Source organism: Rhea pennata, chromosome 9, assembly GCF_028389875.1.
Source record: "Rhea pennata isolate bPtePen1 chromosome 9, bPtePen1.pri, whole genome shotgun sequence".
In the NCBI taxonomy this organism is placed as follows: Eukaryota; Metazoa; Chordata; class Aves; order Rheiformes; family Rheidae; genus Rhea; species Rhea pennata.
Window position 1 is genome coordinate 22,514,313 of NC_084671.1, and position 15,702 is coordinate 22,530,014.

The 15,702-nt window shown below is 38.3% G+C and overlaps 1 protein-coding gene across 1 annotated transcript in view; it reads right to left on the reverse strand.

Moving 5' to 3' along the window:
- CLSTN2 (calsyntenin 2) overlaps window positions 1-15,702 on the reverse strand; it is a 215,708-nt gene that overhangs the window by 16,159 nt on the left and 183,847 nt on the right. Inside the window, exon 10 of the mRNA XM_062583070.1 lies at window positions 13,177-13,339. Within this exon, the coding sequence (XP_062439054.1) occupies window positions 13,177-13,339 (163 nt within the window). The remainder of the gene's footprint in view (window positions 1-13,176; window positions 13,340-15,702) is intronic.

Consider the following 15,702-nt stretch of genomic DNA (forward strand, 5'->3'; position numbering starts at 1 on the left):
AACAGCTATAGTACAGGATTAGTTCCTACTATAATTAGACCTTTCTGGTACCTAACAAGACAATTATTTGGTAAATAGTGCAATGCAGGAACACTGGCCTTTCAGTAAAACAGCTATTGTATTTTATATATATATATATATATATATATATATATATATATATATATATATACACACACACACACACATGTCACCTTTAGAAGTACATATAGCTACTAATAGGCATGTATAGGCACATCAGGTTTAGGTAATTTTTGGCATTTTTTTTTTTCATGCTGGACTAGCTCTAGTCTGGTGCCATGGACAAAGCATACATTTGGGGCTTGAATATATTAGATGCATTCCTGGAGTGCATTTCCAGTTTAGTTTCATCCAGAAAGAACCCAGTTCATGCGCTCTGACGCTGCTCCACAGTGTGAATGACAGCAGAATAAGTAAGAAAAGGAGGAGATTCTTGCTGGAAGTACAGTCCTGATCCAAACTGATACACTGATATGGATGCACATTCAGCAGCTCCTAAGTGCTCATCTTCATTCTGTACTAGACAAAACAGTCCAACCATTCCATTCCAAATAAATCCGTGATAGTACGTAAGGATCTGCTGCAGTCTTGCCAGAAGGTAAAAGATGTAAGTGTCTCCATTTGAGTGAGTCTTCAATATATATTTTTAAGGCCCTATATTCATTTATACAGAAACTTTATTTGCAAGTTTTCTTCATGATGTGATCTTCTGGATCCCTTCCCCACATTGGGGGGTACTGGGGGTGGTGGAGAGGTAAAGATTAAATCCCCTTGAATTTCATCCACACATTTCTTCAGTCGTTGTCAGTTTGGTTCACCTCAGTGTTGGTCATTTTAGTTGGTAAATTCCCCAAAATCTATCCTTTAATTCCAGTCTCTTAGCTAGCACAGAAAGCTGAATACTGAAAGCTGAACATAGCAGATTAACCTAACAATGTGGATACAGAAGATGAAAATTTTTCCCATCAGCAGTTAAGAATTGCATCGTTAGGTCTCTGTTTATCCTGCTTTACTCTGCCCACAACTGAAAGTACAAGTTCTTGCTTGATTTTAACATTTCACTTTAAGAAAACTGCCACTGGGTCATTTGCAGTGATACAGCAATTCCCATAAATGATACTGAATATAGAGAGAATTCACCAAGCCTAAACCATGCTTTTAAAAATGCACTTAGAGCTGATGTACCAGGAACTGCAGAATGACCATCTGGAACCATTACAGTCTCTGATGTATGTAATTCTTGTTTAAAACTCATCTGTCCTGTAAGGAATGGATGTGATTCTGAGCTTTAAATGGTGTTTCCATTACTATTAAAATAATTGTAGGACTTCAGTTTTGCATTTAGTAAGTACAGAAAGCTGTCAGGAAGGTTTTATCTGATTTCAGAAATAGAAGAGGCTCAGAAATATGGTAAAAGCATTTCCCTTTTAACCTTACCTATGTAGGACTGATTTACAATAGCAACTTGCTTTAAATTGACTGAACAGACCAACAAAATTAATGAAGCCAAATGCTCTAAAGACAAAATGAGACCAGGTTCCAGAACAGCTCATGCCATAGCCAGTCATGAACAGCCCAGCACAGCTGTCAGATGTGAAAAGGAAACTGCATCTCCTTTCATGGCATACAAGAAAAAGCACAGCAGAGTTTTAGGAAGTAATGAAAGTCTGCCTAACCTTTAACATGTAAGCATGAAGAGTATGCTTCATTGGAAGAGGATATGACTGCAAGAATGAACTTTTAGAATTTCCTGCAAATATAGACACAACAGAAGGAGCAGGTATTTGAAGAACAGACTTGCATACAGTGTTCACAGGAGTAAGGTTGGATTTTTGTTCAGATGTACTCAGTATTGTTGCTATAATCAATGTTACAGAGAAGCTGTCAACTGCTATGTAAAAAAACCAAAACAAACAAGCATTCCAAGAAAATGTGAATGAAAGCTGAGAATAGAACAGTCTGTTATTGTGCCAGCAGAGAAAGTCTGCAAAACTATGCCCACAGCTCCAGTACAGCGATTCAGTTAAGCTTTTACTTGAGTTGTGGCCATCTTGTTCAACTGCAACTGCACTAAAACAACTGATAGCAAGGTCTGAAGGGGCACCAAAGAATGATGTAGTCTGTCCCCTAGCCCCAAGAAAAAATCATATATACTAATTGTCTAATTTGTTCTAAAGTTTTCTGAAGACAGAGCTTCCCAAGCAATCCACTCCAGTTATCACTGACTAGCTTACTCCTAATAGGGAATGTGAGCTCTCAGAATATTCTCATGTCTTCCCTTTGTCTTCTTAAAGCTAAACATGACCTTTTCTTTCCGTATTTTTCCTTCAGACTCTTGGCTCTGATCATCCCTGTTTTTCTTGGAACTCTTGCTATTATGAGAAATACTGACCATAGCCTGGCCACTATACCCCAGCTGTTTGGAGTCTGGTCTCCTTAGTCTTACATGATCTTCTTAGTCCTCTAGTCGTCTTAGTGTTCCATGCATTTTACACAGAACCTCCCAGTTAATCCATGACAGTATGAATGTTAGCTGTTTCAACAAGAACAATCATCATCAACTTTGTTTGTACGATCAAAGAAGGCTATCTCACACTTTATTAGAAAGAAGAGACTGCTAAATAAACCTTCCTTACGCACTTTTTATCATAGTTAAAGAGAAAATGATACACCTGCCAGTTTCACCCTCCGAGGTGAACAGAAGTGATTTGTTCCCACTCCTATCAGATGGTTTGTAGCATTTTGATACTTTGATATTATAATCTCAGCATTTCAGAATATTATCAGCTCAATGGTGGTATGTTAGCTTGCTGATGTGTTTCAATAGTCAGTATGTATTAGATTGCAAATGGACTAAATCTGATGCAATAAAATTGGGAAGCAGGATACAAAATTCTCACTAAAGGTGAAGCAAAACTGAGGGATAGCCGAAAGCCAACCAAGTATGATCCTGTATTCCAGTTTTGATTAAAGGGGTTACAGTCTTCATTCTCAGAAAATACAAGAAGAAAAACATTGTCAGAATAAGTTGAAAGTCCTCAGCAATTGCTCTTTTATGCTTCTCTCTTATCAGTGTTTTATATACCCCCGGTTCTGCTGGGGTAGTATGTTTGAATTGCTGTCTTTCCTTCTGTTTCCACAGTCTAATATCCTTCAAGTATTTAGTCTCAGCTTCTTAGTACGAACAAATTCAGCCCAGGATGTCCAGTGAGTTTCTCTCCAAGTACTGTCCTGCCTAAAATTTTTAGCTTCCAAGATCACGTGAGTTTAAGAATATTTAAACTATCATGAAAGTGGTAATTCTGCAGAATGTAAAACGACAAGACACAATTATAACTAAAGCTGGTAATAACAGTGTTTTTTACAGGATGTTACCCAAATTCTTCTAAGTACTGATCTTTTCAACTAGAGATCCTCTGACACTAACTATCACGCGTTTTATGCTCTTGCAGTTCCACACATGGCTGATATCTGTCTCAGACCCACTGCGCAGCAGGAATTGTCTGTTTGGGCAGTCTGTTTGGGAATAGGCAGTTCTGTTGTCCGAACGTGGCTCATAATGGAAATTACTACATGCTGAGAAACAACCTAACAAAAAGGCAGGGGCTACTCCCACAGATCTTACTGCTCCGAGATACTTGGAACCTACTAGTGGTTCTGACACCAAACAGCCTAAGCAACAATATTTCTGATGTAATGCAGAAGATCCAAGTATACTATACAGGTCTCCACACCAACAATTCTGAGAACAAAGTGGAGCTCCAGTGATGGTAATTTTGAGGTAATCCAAGTGTCCTATTTTTTTTCTATTTTCCAGTGGCACAATGAAAAATAAAATGTTTGGTAATTTAAGATCTGCTAGTTTCTATCCAGAGAACCTGGATCATCCATTTTAACCTACATTGCTTCAGCCAGTTTCATGGGATTTTTTGCTGTCAGGATCATCTTGCACCTTTAAGCTTAGTCAGATGCCACTCAACTCCACAAAGATCTTACAGTAGAATAAATACCTTCGTGAGTAAGAAAATCCATTCTGCAACAGATTTATATGTTGTGTTTTTCACTTAGCTCTATGTCTGTATTTTTTCATATGCTGATCTAGATTTGTGCCTGTGAATACTAGTTCTTAGGGCACAGTTAAGGCTTGGCTAACTCATGGGAGCAACAGAAAAAACCTTTCCTGTTGTCAGTCGCGGGGGGTAGGTTAATAAATCAGCAACAAATAGAAGAGTGAAATAACCCAACAGAATGACATTACCATTACTCATTCTCATTACAAACTCTGCCTTACAGATCTCAGCTATTGTTTCTTCCCTTTCTTAAATGTAAACGTTGTAGTCTCCATTACATTTGTGAAGCAACAGAGGTCACACTGTTATTCAGACCCTGATGATAAAATTGTGCATAGCTTTTTCAGTTGACACAGCACTTACTTCCACTCCCAAAGTCTGGCAAATACAGACAGATGGATGTTGGCTTTTTGGCATTAACTCAATCCTCATAATGGGGAGATGGTGTCAACAGACTGTGGGAGACAGCCAGAGGAACTGTCAATGTACATAATTTTTCACTATAATACTGCTCACTGTTTAGTCATTGTCAAAGTGGCTTTTATCACACGCTTGAGTTGCTGAAATAAGTTTTCTGCTCTGGGACTCTTCTTGTTCTCTGCTCGTTCTGTTTTTTTTCTGCCTTGAACTCTATCAATGGAGAACAAGTAGGCCAGCTCATCCACTAGAGACGATGAGGTCCATCCCACCAGAACTTTACCCAGGGTCACCTTGGTAAAATCTTCCTGAGTTATTTTTTTTCATAAACACTGGTGGAGGAGAATGGACATGACACATACTAGCACCAAAACATACAGAAGAGGAAATGTCTTGCCCAGGCCTGCTAAGATCCTCACATTATAATGGCCATTTAATTCATATAATAGGCCATTTAGTATGGTTCAGATTAAGAGATAGTTGATTCATAAACTAAGTGTGAGGTTCAAAGGGGCTGCCAAAGTAAAGTGAGGGCTGCTACAATTATCTGGGGCCTCTAATATCCTAGTTTCAGTCTAGCAGTAGGCTTAGGCAGGGGCAGCTCCCACACTAGGGACAGTGGGTGCCACTTTTCAACTCTCTGACTACCTCTGAGTCTTATTTCCCTGCTGTGCTGTTCAAAGACGGTACCTGTGCTTGCTCCAAGCCCAGCACCAGATCACACTGGAACAGGAATTACACATCAGAGGAAGAAGAAAACACCAGAAATGGCCGTATGCTGCATCTGCACAACAGCCCTCCGTGGGGAGTGATCAAGCTCCCAATGATAGCAAGACTTTAAAATTACAACAGTACTTGGCATATACCTAGACAGTCACAAGCAGTTACAATCGATGTTTGAAATTTCAAACACAACAGAGCATACGTAAAGTTAAATCTAATTAATTTTAAATTAGTAGGTTGCAGACGCCTGTCCTACTGATGGGCAAGTAAATCAGATGACTGCCTTATACATGTAGAGAAAAACAGACGCTTCCAGAACACACTTTACATTGTCCTTAACATCTGAAATATGACAGATGAGTCACAATGAGGGGAGACTAAGGACTGTCATCAAGCAAACACTTAGTGAACCTCCAACAGGAGGTTCTGTTATGCACCATACCGGGGAGTCAAGGGGAAACTGAAGATTCTCAAGGTCTTTATCAGGTTACAGTACATTCATGACTGGGGCAGATGACTATTTTCATGGAGCATTTCTTTTTAAGTTCATTTTGGGTTGAAGTGTATCAGAAGTTGATTATTGTTGAATTTTACAATTGTAGCATTTTGATGTCAGAGATATAACGGGCTATTTGCATTAACTTACCAATCTCCAATGCACAGTCATGTGTTTTTGTCAAAATAGCTGACTTTATTGATCTTGCAGATCTTCTTTTAGCCCTTTCTGCTTTAGCCTAATCATGAATATAAAGTAATTATCAAGGCAGCCTAAGTACGAGATTTTCAAAAGAAATGATGAATTAAGAGAATTTTCAACTGAGATGCAATTCTTCTGAGACATTATAGACTCTCATTATACTGAACTAGATAATTAAGGAATGATCAATTTATACTGGGTCTGTACAAAAATACTCAGGTGAATTTGGGACTTGCTGCAAGACTTTCCAGTTCTGAAACTCACATAATTTCTCCGCTCCTCTTATTAAGCCAGTTTAGGGAACTGGATTTAATTCCCTGGCAAGTCAGTTGGCTGCTAAACAGGAGAAACCTAACACAGACTTCAGGAGGAGTCCCAGTTAGAGTTTTTATATTGCCAGAGCTTCCCCACACAAGACAGTTAGTACTTCTTGTATCATTAAGCCAAGAAACTTGCTCAGTAAGCATGGCAGTATTTCAGTCTCCCCTGCCCTTGGTAGTCATCTTAACCTGGTAACCTCACAAGCTTCGGGCTTTGAAGCATTATCTAAAATAGGTAAGTACTGAGAACACTTAGGCTACCTGCTCTTAAGTGGGCCTATGCTGATCTATCTCTGTGCAATAGTTCCACAGATCGAAAGTTTGGTATAACTTACGCCATTTAAGATAATTTTTCTCAAGGTAAGAAAAACGTTCTATAATCCCTCATGATTAAACTAGTATATTATTGTTATTCCTAGGGCGCCTGGGCAAAATGCTGACAATCAAGGAAAAAAGCCACAATTCTGTGTTTCTCAGAGCAGATTACAGTCCAAGCTATGTTAATTCCACACATGAAATTTTGACACTACAATTCTGTTCCCCCAAAAACATCCCTGTGCTGTTGCATATTCCCCAGTACAGAAATATAATTAAATAAGGGATACGTATCGACACTGAATTAGTGACAGATATGAATATGAATTCAGCTCTCCAAGAAAACACCTTCATAAACTAACCTTCCTACACATTTATATTTCTGCTATTGCTAAAATTCCAGTAAAGATTTGTGAAGTGCATTGAATTCTACTGCATCTTGGTTTTGATGAGAAAAGGGTCGATAGAGAATACCGATGCACTATTAGAAGCATCAGTATGCAGCCAATCAGGGTCACATTCTGTTGAAATCTGCCTAGGTGTCTTCCATTAATTTGTTTGCTTGGCTTACTCCACTGAGGCCTCAGGTTGGTGCAGCCTGCATCAAGCCCCAAGACATCATCCACAGGGTGTTAGGATGCACAGGTCAGAAATGCAAAGTACAGGGGCTTTGTATTTGCTGAAAGTTCTAATTTCTGGGGGAAATCCAAGGTTGACTGGTAGAGGCTGCTGTTGTACCCCGTATATTTGGCGCTCAGTGATCTGATCCTCTCCAGCTACACAACTCTCAACATAATCTCTTTGAATGGTAAGTTCTGTGACTCAGTGACTGATACGTCAGAGAGTGCCTAGAAGATAAGGTTATTCTGTGGAAAGACTGTAGCAATTTGGTCCCCAGTCTAGATCAGGGAGAGAGCAAAATGACAGAACACAAAAGAAAAATGGAATAGGAAACAGAAATTACTTAGAAATTACAGTAGCTTTTTACTGTATTCATGGTAACACAGTCTGCTTGCTGACAGGCTTCTCCTAAAGAGCCTCCCCTGTACAACATGGATGGCCGAAGTTAATTGCATAGTAAAGCTCCAGGACACTACTGGAAATAATGACTTATAGTCATGGTAAGCCACAGTATAACCTTGTGACAGTAATTAACTTGTGTCACTACTATCTTGACAGGATTTGGGGAATGATGCATGAAGAAACCATTCTGGAGGAGGGTGGAGGTGGAACTCAGGACCTTTTCAGAGAAAGCTGGAGGAAGTCTGTTTGCATCCTGTGGTATATCAGATGATTAGACTATCAAAACAGGTAACTTGTTCCCTATTTCTGGCTATCTTTGCCACAGAAAGATTAGCAGTATAAGGATCAGAGTAGGAACCTATAAATCTTGCTTTAATGGGAGAAATTTCTCACTCTGTAAGAAGGTCCACTGGCCTCAGATAAACTGAATGAAAAATAATGATCTCACTCAAAGGAGAACTTACTAGCGTAAGCTGCTGGAAAGGGCTCCAGGATAAGCTAACCTTATTTGTTTGTATTTCTTAGGAGAAAGAAATAGGATTACAAAAGCTAGAAGGGGGAATAAGAATGATTTACTCGTTAAAAAGGTGAAAAATGGGAATCAGGAAGCTGATTCTTTTCTTTTCCTGATGCGCATTTCTCAAGAGAGGGTGACCTACCCTCTCAGTGTTGCACTTTATCCTCCTAACATTAGGATAATTATATTTTACTGCTGTAGAACTGTATTATCTCTTTATTGTTTGGAAAGCTCTTGAGGATCTTTAGCTAGAAAATCTTATCTAAGGTCAAAGTGCTGGGTTTAATTTTTAGAGAAGAGGAGGTTCATGTGGACAGTGCTTCTCAGCTATGGAAAATAAATTCTGATGGCCAGATTCACAATTGATGAAATAAAAGCAGTGCCTCTAGCAACTCCATCTAATACCCGTGCCACAGTTTCAGCTCCCAACCATTTGTCCCAGAGGTCACAGTAGTCAAGGGTTTAGCTGCTCTGATGGACTCATCAACCACAAGACCTGGTGCAGTAACGCAACACAAGCAGTAGAAAAAAATTCCTGTTATAAAATGGCAACAAAGCCTCCCAAATACCCATCCAACTCTAACTACTTTTAAAAGGGAGGAAAAAAAGGTAGCTTGCTATACCTTTAATATATTAGTGGGTAATAAAGCTGTATTATTGTTACTGTTGCTAAATGTTTTTTTAAATCATCTTCCTCTGGATACCACACATTATAGTGCATAAAGACTCTATTTGGAAAGGCCAGCAATTTCATATGCATCAAGTTAAATTTGGTTGTATGATGTTTATGCTCTTACAATTGGTAAACGTTTTTATGAGACCTCAGATGTTTTGAGGCTCAAACGATTTATTTAAAAGACAACGTCTTTTAAATAAAAAATGGCAGATTATACCGGAGTGATAACCAGAACCTACCTTCAAATAGGGAAAAAAAATTAAAGTGCGTATGTCAGAACAAAATTCAAAATGGTTTTTATATAACTTGCCTCACGCCCACTATGCCCCTAAAGCTACAAACCAGCCTCCACGCTTCGTTTCAGGTAACTTGGTGACTTGCTGGATTGCAGTAAACTTTACCTAGTCCTCAATGGACACTAGGAAGGTTCTCTTTTATCACCTTTAAAGCCTGTCTGCCTGCTCTTTCCAGCAGTTTTTACTTTCTGCTTGTGCTCCTGGCAGCCACCTACACACTGTGACTCTAAATTCCTCTGTCTGCAGTACCTTCTTGCCCCTAGATCATTCTCTGCTCTTCAGGCTGCTTTTCAGAGCAGCCAACTCTGAATTATTTTAAGAAATACCGCATGATAGACTGAACAAACAAATGAGGAACGCTTTTTAAACTGATATTACAAGCGTAAATACATAGGTGAGACATGCCCATTACACCTGGACTGCTGATGACATGACATAACAAAAAAAAAAAAAAAAAAAAAAAAAAAAAAAAAAAAAAAGGAAGTAATTGTGGGGTTATGTGGGTAATACATTTATTACTGTTTCTCTCTAATTTAGGGCAGCCTAAATCAAAGATAGGACACTGGTCCTGCAGATAGGACACTGGACACATCCTACGCTAAATTTTAAATTTATCATGTAAGCCTGAGAGATTGCATATTTAGTTTGTTTCTGTGTTAGATTCAAGAAGGGAAGAACACCAAACTTTAATTGTTTCACTATTTCACTTGAACAGTTGAAAGTAGAAATAAAAACTCACCTAACTTTCATAATTGTTGTTAAGACTATTAAGTGTGGAAAAGAGTTATTCTGGAATTGAAATATTAATAATAGGAAATATTCATCTGAACAGAATTTTGTTTCTGTGCTTGAGACCCCTGCATGACGTAACTGTGAGAAAGACAGGAAGGAGGAGCATGCATGACACTAGCTACATAACTTAGGGCCAAGTCCCAGGGTAGGCTGATGAAAATACCAGGGCTGAGAGCACCGTGTGTCTCACAACCTGGAGGAGTCTCAGACTCCTATAGAAACAGCAAAACATTTCCCAGTTTCCAGACCGGAACTCAAACCTGTCATGTGTGACATGTTGAAGCCTTTACAGCAGTAGCAGATTTTCCTGCTGGTGCTAACAGAGTAGATTACAATTCTTGTTCTCCTTGACTTTTTCACTGTGCCCTCCAAATACACTCTCTTCCCTTTCTACCAGTTCTTAAGCTGCCACACAGTTACGATAAATTTTTCTTTCTGCTGTAAGCAAATCAGAACTGGAATGGTAAGAAAAAGGACTGCTAAACTGTTGCTTTTTATTGTTCATTTTGTTGTCTGAACTTAAGATTATTTTTCAAATAATCTGTAAATGGTCACTGTGGACTCAAAACTGTAAAAAGGTTTAGTAAAGATAGAAAATAAACCTTGCCCTCTTTGAGGGAAGAGGTTAGAGCTTGCATTCCTATTCTGCCAGTGTTTTAATGAAAAGGAAGGGAAAGATTCTGACAATCAGGTTATACCACCGGAAAAGATATTGCTTGGCTAGTAGATCATCAAATAACCTGTGCAAAGCAGAGCTAGAAACTCCTTATAGCCATTTTCTGCCTTGACAAGGACTCCCGTGAATGGTTTACTGCACCACAAGCACCAGAATCGCAGCATGTTGTTACCTGAATAAATCAGGCTGTTGTGAAGCCGTTTGCTAATGCTTTGAAAATGCAAAGCTTTAGAGTTACTCTTACTGACAGAAGTGGATTATCCTGAACAGAGCCAGTTAACAGCTCCCTGAAATCATTTACAGTCAAAATAGTTATTCAATATACTTCTTCCTTTCTTGAAATATATGGCTTTTGAAAATTAACATTTTGAACAAAATATGTTGGTTTTGTAAACAGCACTTCGATTAACAACGTGACTTTCCATTCTATTTATTTTAAATAATTTGAAGTAATCAAATGTTTTGAACTTATCAAAAGATAAGCTTTACCAAAAACAGTACCCTGAAATCTTGTTTCATGTAAACATTTTAAGTTCATCTTTTGGCCTGACTCACGCTATTTTAACAAAATCTTTAGCACAGTATTTTAGCTGAATCTTGAACTTTCCATGAGATGAAAAGTGTTTCTACTACTGACCAGGTCCAACTCTCACTGTGTTAAAATAGCAGTAACATAATCTTGCAGTAAATACTGACAGCAACAATAGTTAAAATTTTTGTAGTTTAAATCAAGTGCTTCACCAAAACCAAGAACCTTTGCTTGCTAATCATTTCTTAAGCTATCAAACTGTTCAAGGCAAAGCTAAAAATATCTGAAAATGAGTTGCAACTTTCTATTTGTTTAAAAGTCTAAACAAATACTATGATAGTCTGTGATCTGAATTTATTGTGAACCTATATCAGAAGGTTTCCCTTAATTCTTTCTCTTATCAACAATTTGCAATAGACAAAGACGAGGAAACACGACCATCCTTATTGCTATATATTGCTGCCTTGGAGGTAGATGAAAGCCACGGATTTAGCAGTGCAAAGAACCTGGCTTAGCTTTGCTTATACAGTGCCTATTCTCCAGGTGAAACTGATCTAGACAAAATTAACTAACTCTGCCCTTCTCAAAACTTGGCACCTGCATCATGATTAAATGAGCTTGGGGGAGAAGGCAAGTGGGTTCCCTCTGACATGCAAAATAAACTAAAAGAAAACACCTAAATTGAATTGTTATCTATCAACTATTTGTCCCGGTAAACCACTGGTTAAACTTAAGTTCTGTTTTCTGAAGAGTCTGATATGTATTTTACTATGTATTTTTATCTAAAAAGGAGCTTGCTTAGAGTCTTAGCACCTTAGAATAAAATTATTCTATTAGATAGCTACCATTAAATGAAAAATTCCAATAGAAAGCCTGCACATGAAAACACAAATTGGACAAGGACTAGTGTATACCTGTACAAATGTATAAGATTTTTGTCATGCTGATTAGTTAATTATCATAATATTCATCTGACTGATCAATACCGAAACATCAAATCTTGGTTTTAGGACTAATATGGCCTTATTTTGCATTTTTCCATCAAAGTAAAGATTGGATCTCTACACCAAAGAGTTTATAAGCTAACAGCTGGATTTGTAACTAATATTATTTACACTGAATAGCCCTACCACACTTAACATATTCACATTTTGTAGACCACATATCGTAAATGAGGACTGATCCAAGTGACAAACAAGGTAACAAGAAGACAGAAAGCGAGCCAGCATTAAATAGTGGGGAAGAAACGTAATCTGCTACAAAGCATTTTTTCCTAATGGTCCTGTTTACTTCACATTTTGTTATTGTCTTATGTAAAAACAAAACAGTGCACAAATAGAAGACTAACATGGAAGAATAACAAGGAGAACTTTACAAAGGCAAATGAGCAGAAAAGGATGACAGCTTCAGGTGCAAGGCAGAGAACAGAAAATGAAACATAGTTTAAGGACCACAGAAAGGAATGAGAAGGAGAGAGACTTATAAAGGGCTGAAAACAGAAAAAGCTTTTTTTTAAGCACAGTCCCATACAAGTATGGTGTTGAGAATGTGAATTCTGGTTCACTTTAAAATCTGTTCTGTACTAGGGTATATACTACACTATATCAACTAAATTAGTGGAATTATTGGTGATGTAAATCTAATGTGAAGAGAGCAGGATCAAGCCACAGGTAGTGAAAGTCGTGACAGAAATTTGCTGCAGAGACTGAAAGACAGACAAAGCTGGAGTCACAAGAGGAGTTTTCTAGAGCAGTATTTATATAGCTTGCTTTAAGTTGGAGACCAAGGGAAGCAGTTAAAATAGTGAAGACAAAAGATAAAGAACATAATCTTTCTTATTTAATATGTAAACTGGATTCAACATTTCTTTAGATGATGGAAGCACAAAGCTTGCTAATATCCGATCAGTTTTACCCCCAGACTTGATTTCCTTAAGGCTCAGACCCTGAATTTACTTCCAGTTTTATATCATCAACCTTTTAATTAATTAATACCATTAATACCATTAGTAATTAAATTACTAACATGCAAACAATGAAACAAACAGAATTCTCTTTGGATTGGATTTCCGAAGTCTTTAGCTTATCTATTGTCAGAATATTACCTTGCCAACAAGCACCGACTGTTAGCTGCATGGCTATGTGTGAAGGGTGAATAGGCCAATCATTGGTCACAAGGTAAGGTTCATACGTTGTTCCATCCATGTATAAGGTAACAACGGGAAACTCAACATTGACAACATAGTAATGCCACTCTTTATCACAAATCTGAAAGAGAGAATGTAAGAGGAAAAAAATAGCATTTTTGTCTGGTGACTAATTTTGTATCACATACTTATTTTAAATCTCATTGATTCCAAATTCCACTAATGGAAAAAAAAACGATGTTACTGCTGTTTCTACATACATCTATGAACACAAATATATCTATCACTGTCAGAATCATTATGTGTGTTAATTAACACAAAAGGCCAAAATTACATTTTTGCAGTAATTGCTTAGAGAAACATTTTGTTACTAAAATCAGTAAAAGTGTAAAATAGTGATTGTAAATACCTGTGGTATATACACAAAATACATTTGATAAACTCAAGCATCTTAAAACAAAGTATTTGAAAACAAGGCATTTATGAAACAAAAATTGGAATACTTAGTATTTGCTATTATTTTTTTACATTTGTTAGTACATCTAATTACCTTGTCTATAAGGACTTCTGTGAATACAAACCAGTATGTAAGGCATGCAATACGTGGTATACTTATTGGGGATCTCCATTTTCATGGAGATCTTCAAATTAAGAAAATATAGCATGCTCAATGACCAGATTGATTAGTTACTATTAGTAACTATCATTTATTATCACTGGTTTGATCCAGTCGACCTAGTTTTATTAATTTATTGCACTGGCATTTAGAAGGTGCACCTAGGGAGAAATAACCCTAGGCACCAGTACAAGCTGGGGGCTGACCTGCTGCAGAGCAGCTCTGCCAAGAAGGAGTGCTGGGAGTGCTGCTGGATGACAGGTTGACCATGAGCCAGCAACGTGCCCTTGTGGCCAAGAAGGCCAATGGTATCCTGGGGTGCATTGAGAAGACTGTTGCCAGCAGGTGAAGGGAGGTGATCCTGCCCCTCTACTCAGCCCTGTGAGGCCTCATCTCCAGTACTGTGTCCAGTTCTGGACTCCCCAGGACAAGAGAGACATGGATCTACTGCAGAGAGTCCAGGGTAGGGCCACAAAGATCATCAGAGGGCTGGAGCATCTGCCCTAGGAAGAGCGGCTGCGAGAGCTGGGCCTCTTCAGCCTGGGGAAGAGAAGACTGAGGGGGGATCTTATCAATGTGTACAAGTACCTGAAGGGAGGGTGTCAAGGGGGTGGGGACAAACTCTTTTCAGTTGTCCCACGTGACAGGACAAGAGGCAACAGGCAAAAACTGAAGCACAGGAAGTTCTGCCTGAACATGAGGGGGAATTTCTTCCCTGTGAGAGTGACAGAGCACTGGAACAGGTTGCCCAGAGAGGCTGCGGAGTCTCCTTCTCTGATTCAAAGCCTGCCTGGATGCAACCCTGTCTAACATGCTCTAGGTGACCCTGCTTGAGCAGGGGGGTTGGACTAGATGATCTCCAGAGGTCCCTTCCAACCTTACTGATTCTATGATTCTAAGGTACCATTCAACGCATCAGAACCTCCACGGTGCTAGAAGGAGTTCTGTTGCTCTCTGCACATACATGCAACAAAAGATGGACTTGGTTCAAGTTGTCTCTGCCTGACAGGAGCAAGAAACCAAAATCTTTTCCATGCTCCATCCTTTAATCTAGAGCTTTTTCCCCCAGCCGTTTTGAAAAATGAGGATCCATATGGTTTCACTGGTACGTATCAGCTTTGAAAAGCAATACTCTCAGTTACAACACACTTTTAAAAACAGAGTATCAGTGTGAAACTTCTTATGAATTTCTGAGCTGGACAAACTGACATTACTGCAACAAAATTTAAAATTTTGTTTTAGTTCTGAAATGTAGCTAGCTCAGTCAGTTACTCTAAAGAAAGAAGTCTAGTATGTACATACCAATGCCTGCCTAATTCTTTTTTTCCTTTTTTGTACCTTTCAGATTTAAAAGTTTAAAGGAGTAAATCAGAAAAAACTGATAGGAAGGAAGGGTGTTTTTCAAAATAAAGCAACACAATCATGCTACTTTCTGTTCTGTGCAGACACTTGTTTTGGGATATTAAGAAAATGAAGTGCTTGATTGCAGATATCCTTGCTGTTTCACAGAGGCAAGCAGAAAAGTAATGATGTTTAAACATAACACTTTGTCCTTGGCCAGGTTAAGTGCTATCTGCAGCAATATCTGCCCTTTGAAAGCAAAAGCTAATGTTTTCTTCCAGAAGACATTTCTACAAGAACTTAATCACTTCTATTTCAAAAGGATACATTTATTACTGCAGACATCACAGCTTAACAGCAAGAAATAAATGCAGCAATGGGCTGCTAGAGCCTGCCTTTTTAAGCAGCAGACAGCACAAATGTTTCCTGAAGGTTAAATGAACTGAAACCAAAATTGAAAGTAAATAAATTGGAAGACTGAAAACATTATTGAACAAACAGCAGTCACAAACAGTATTATGCAGTCT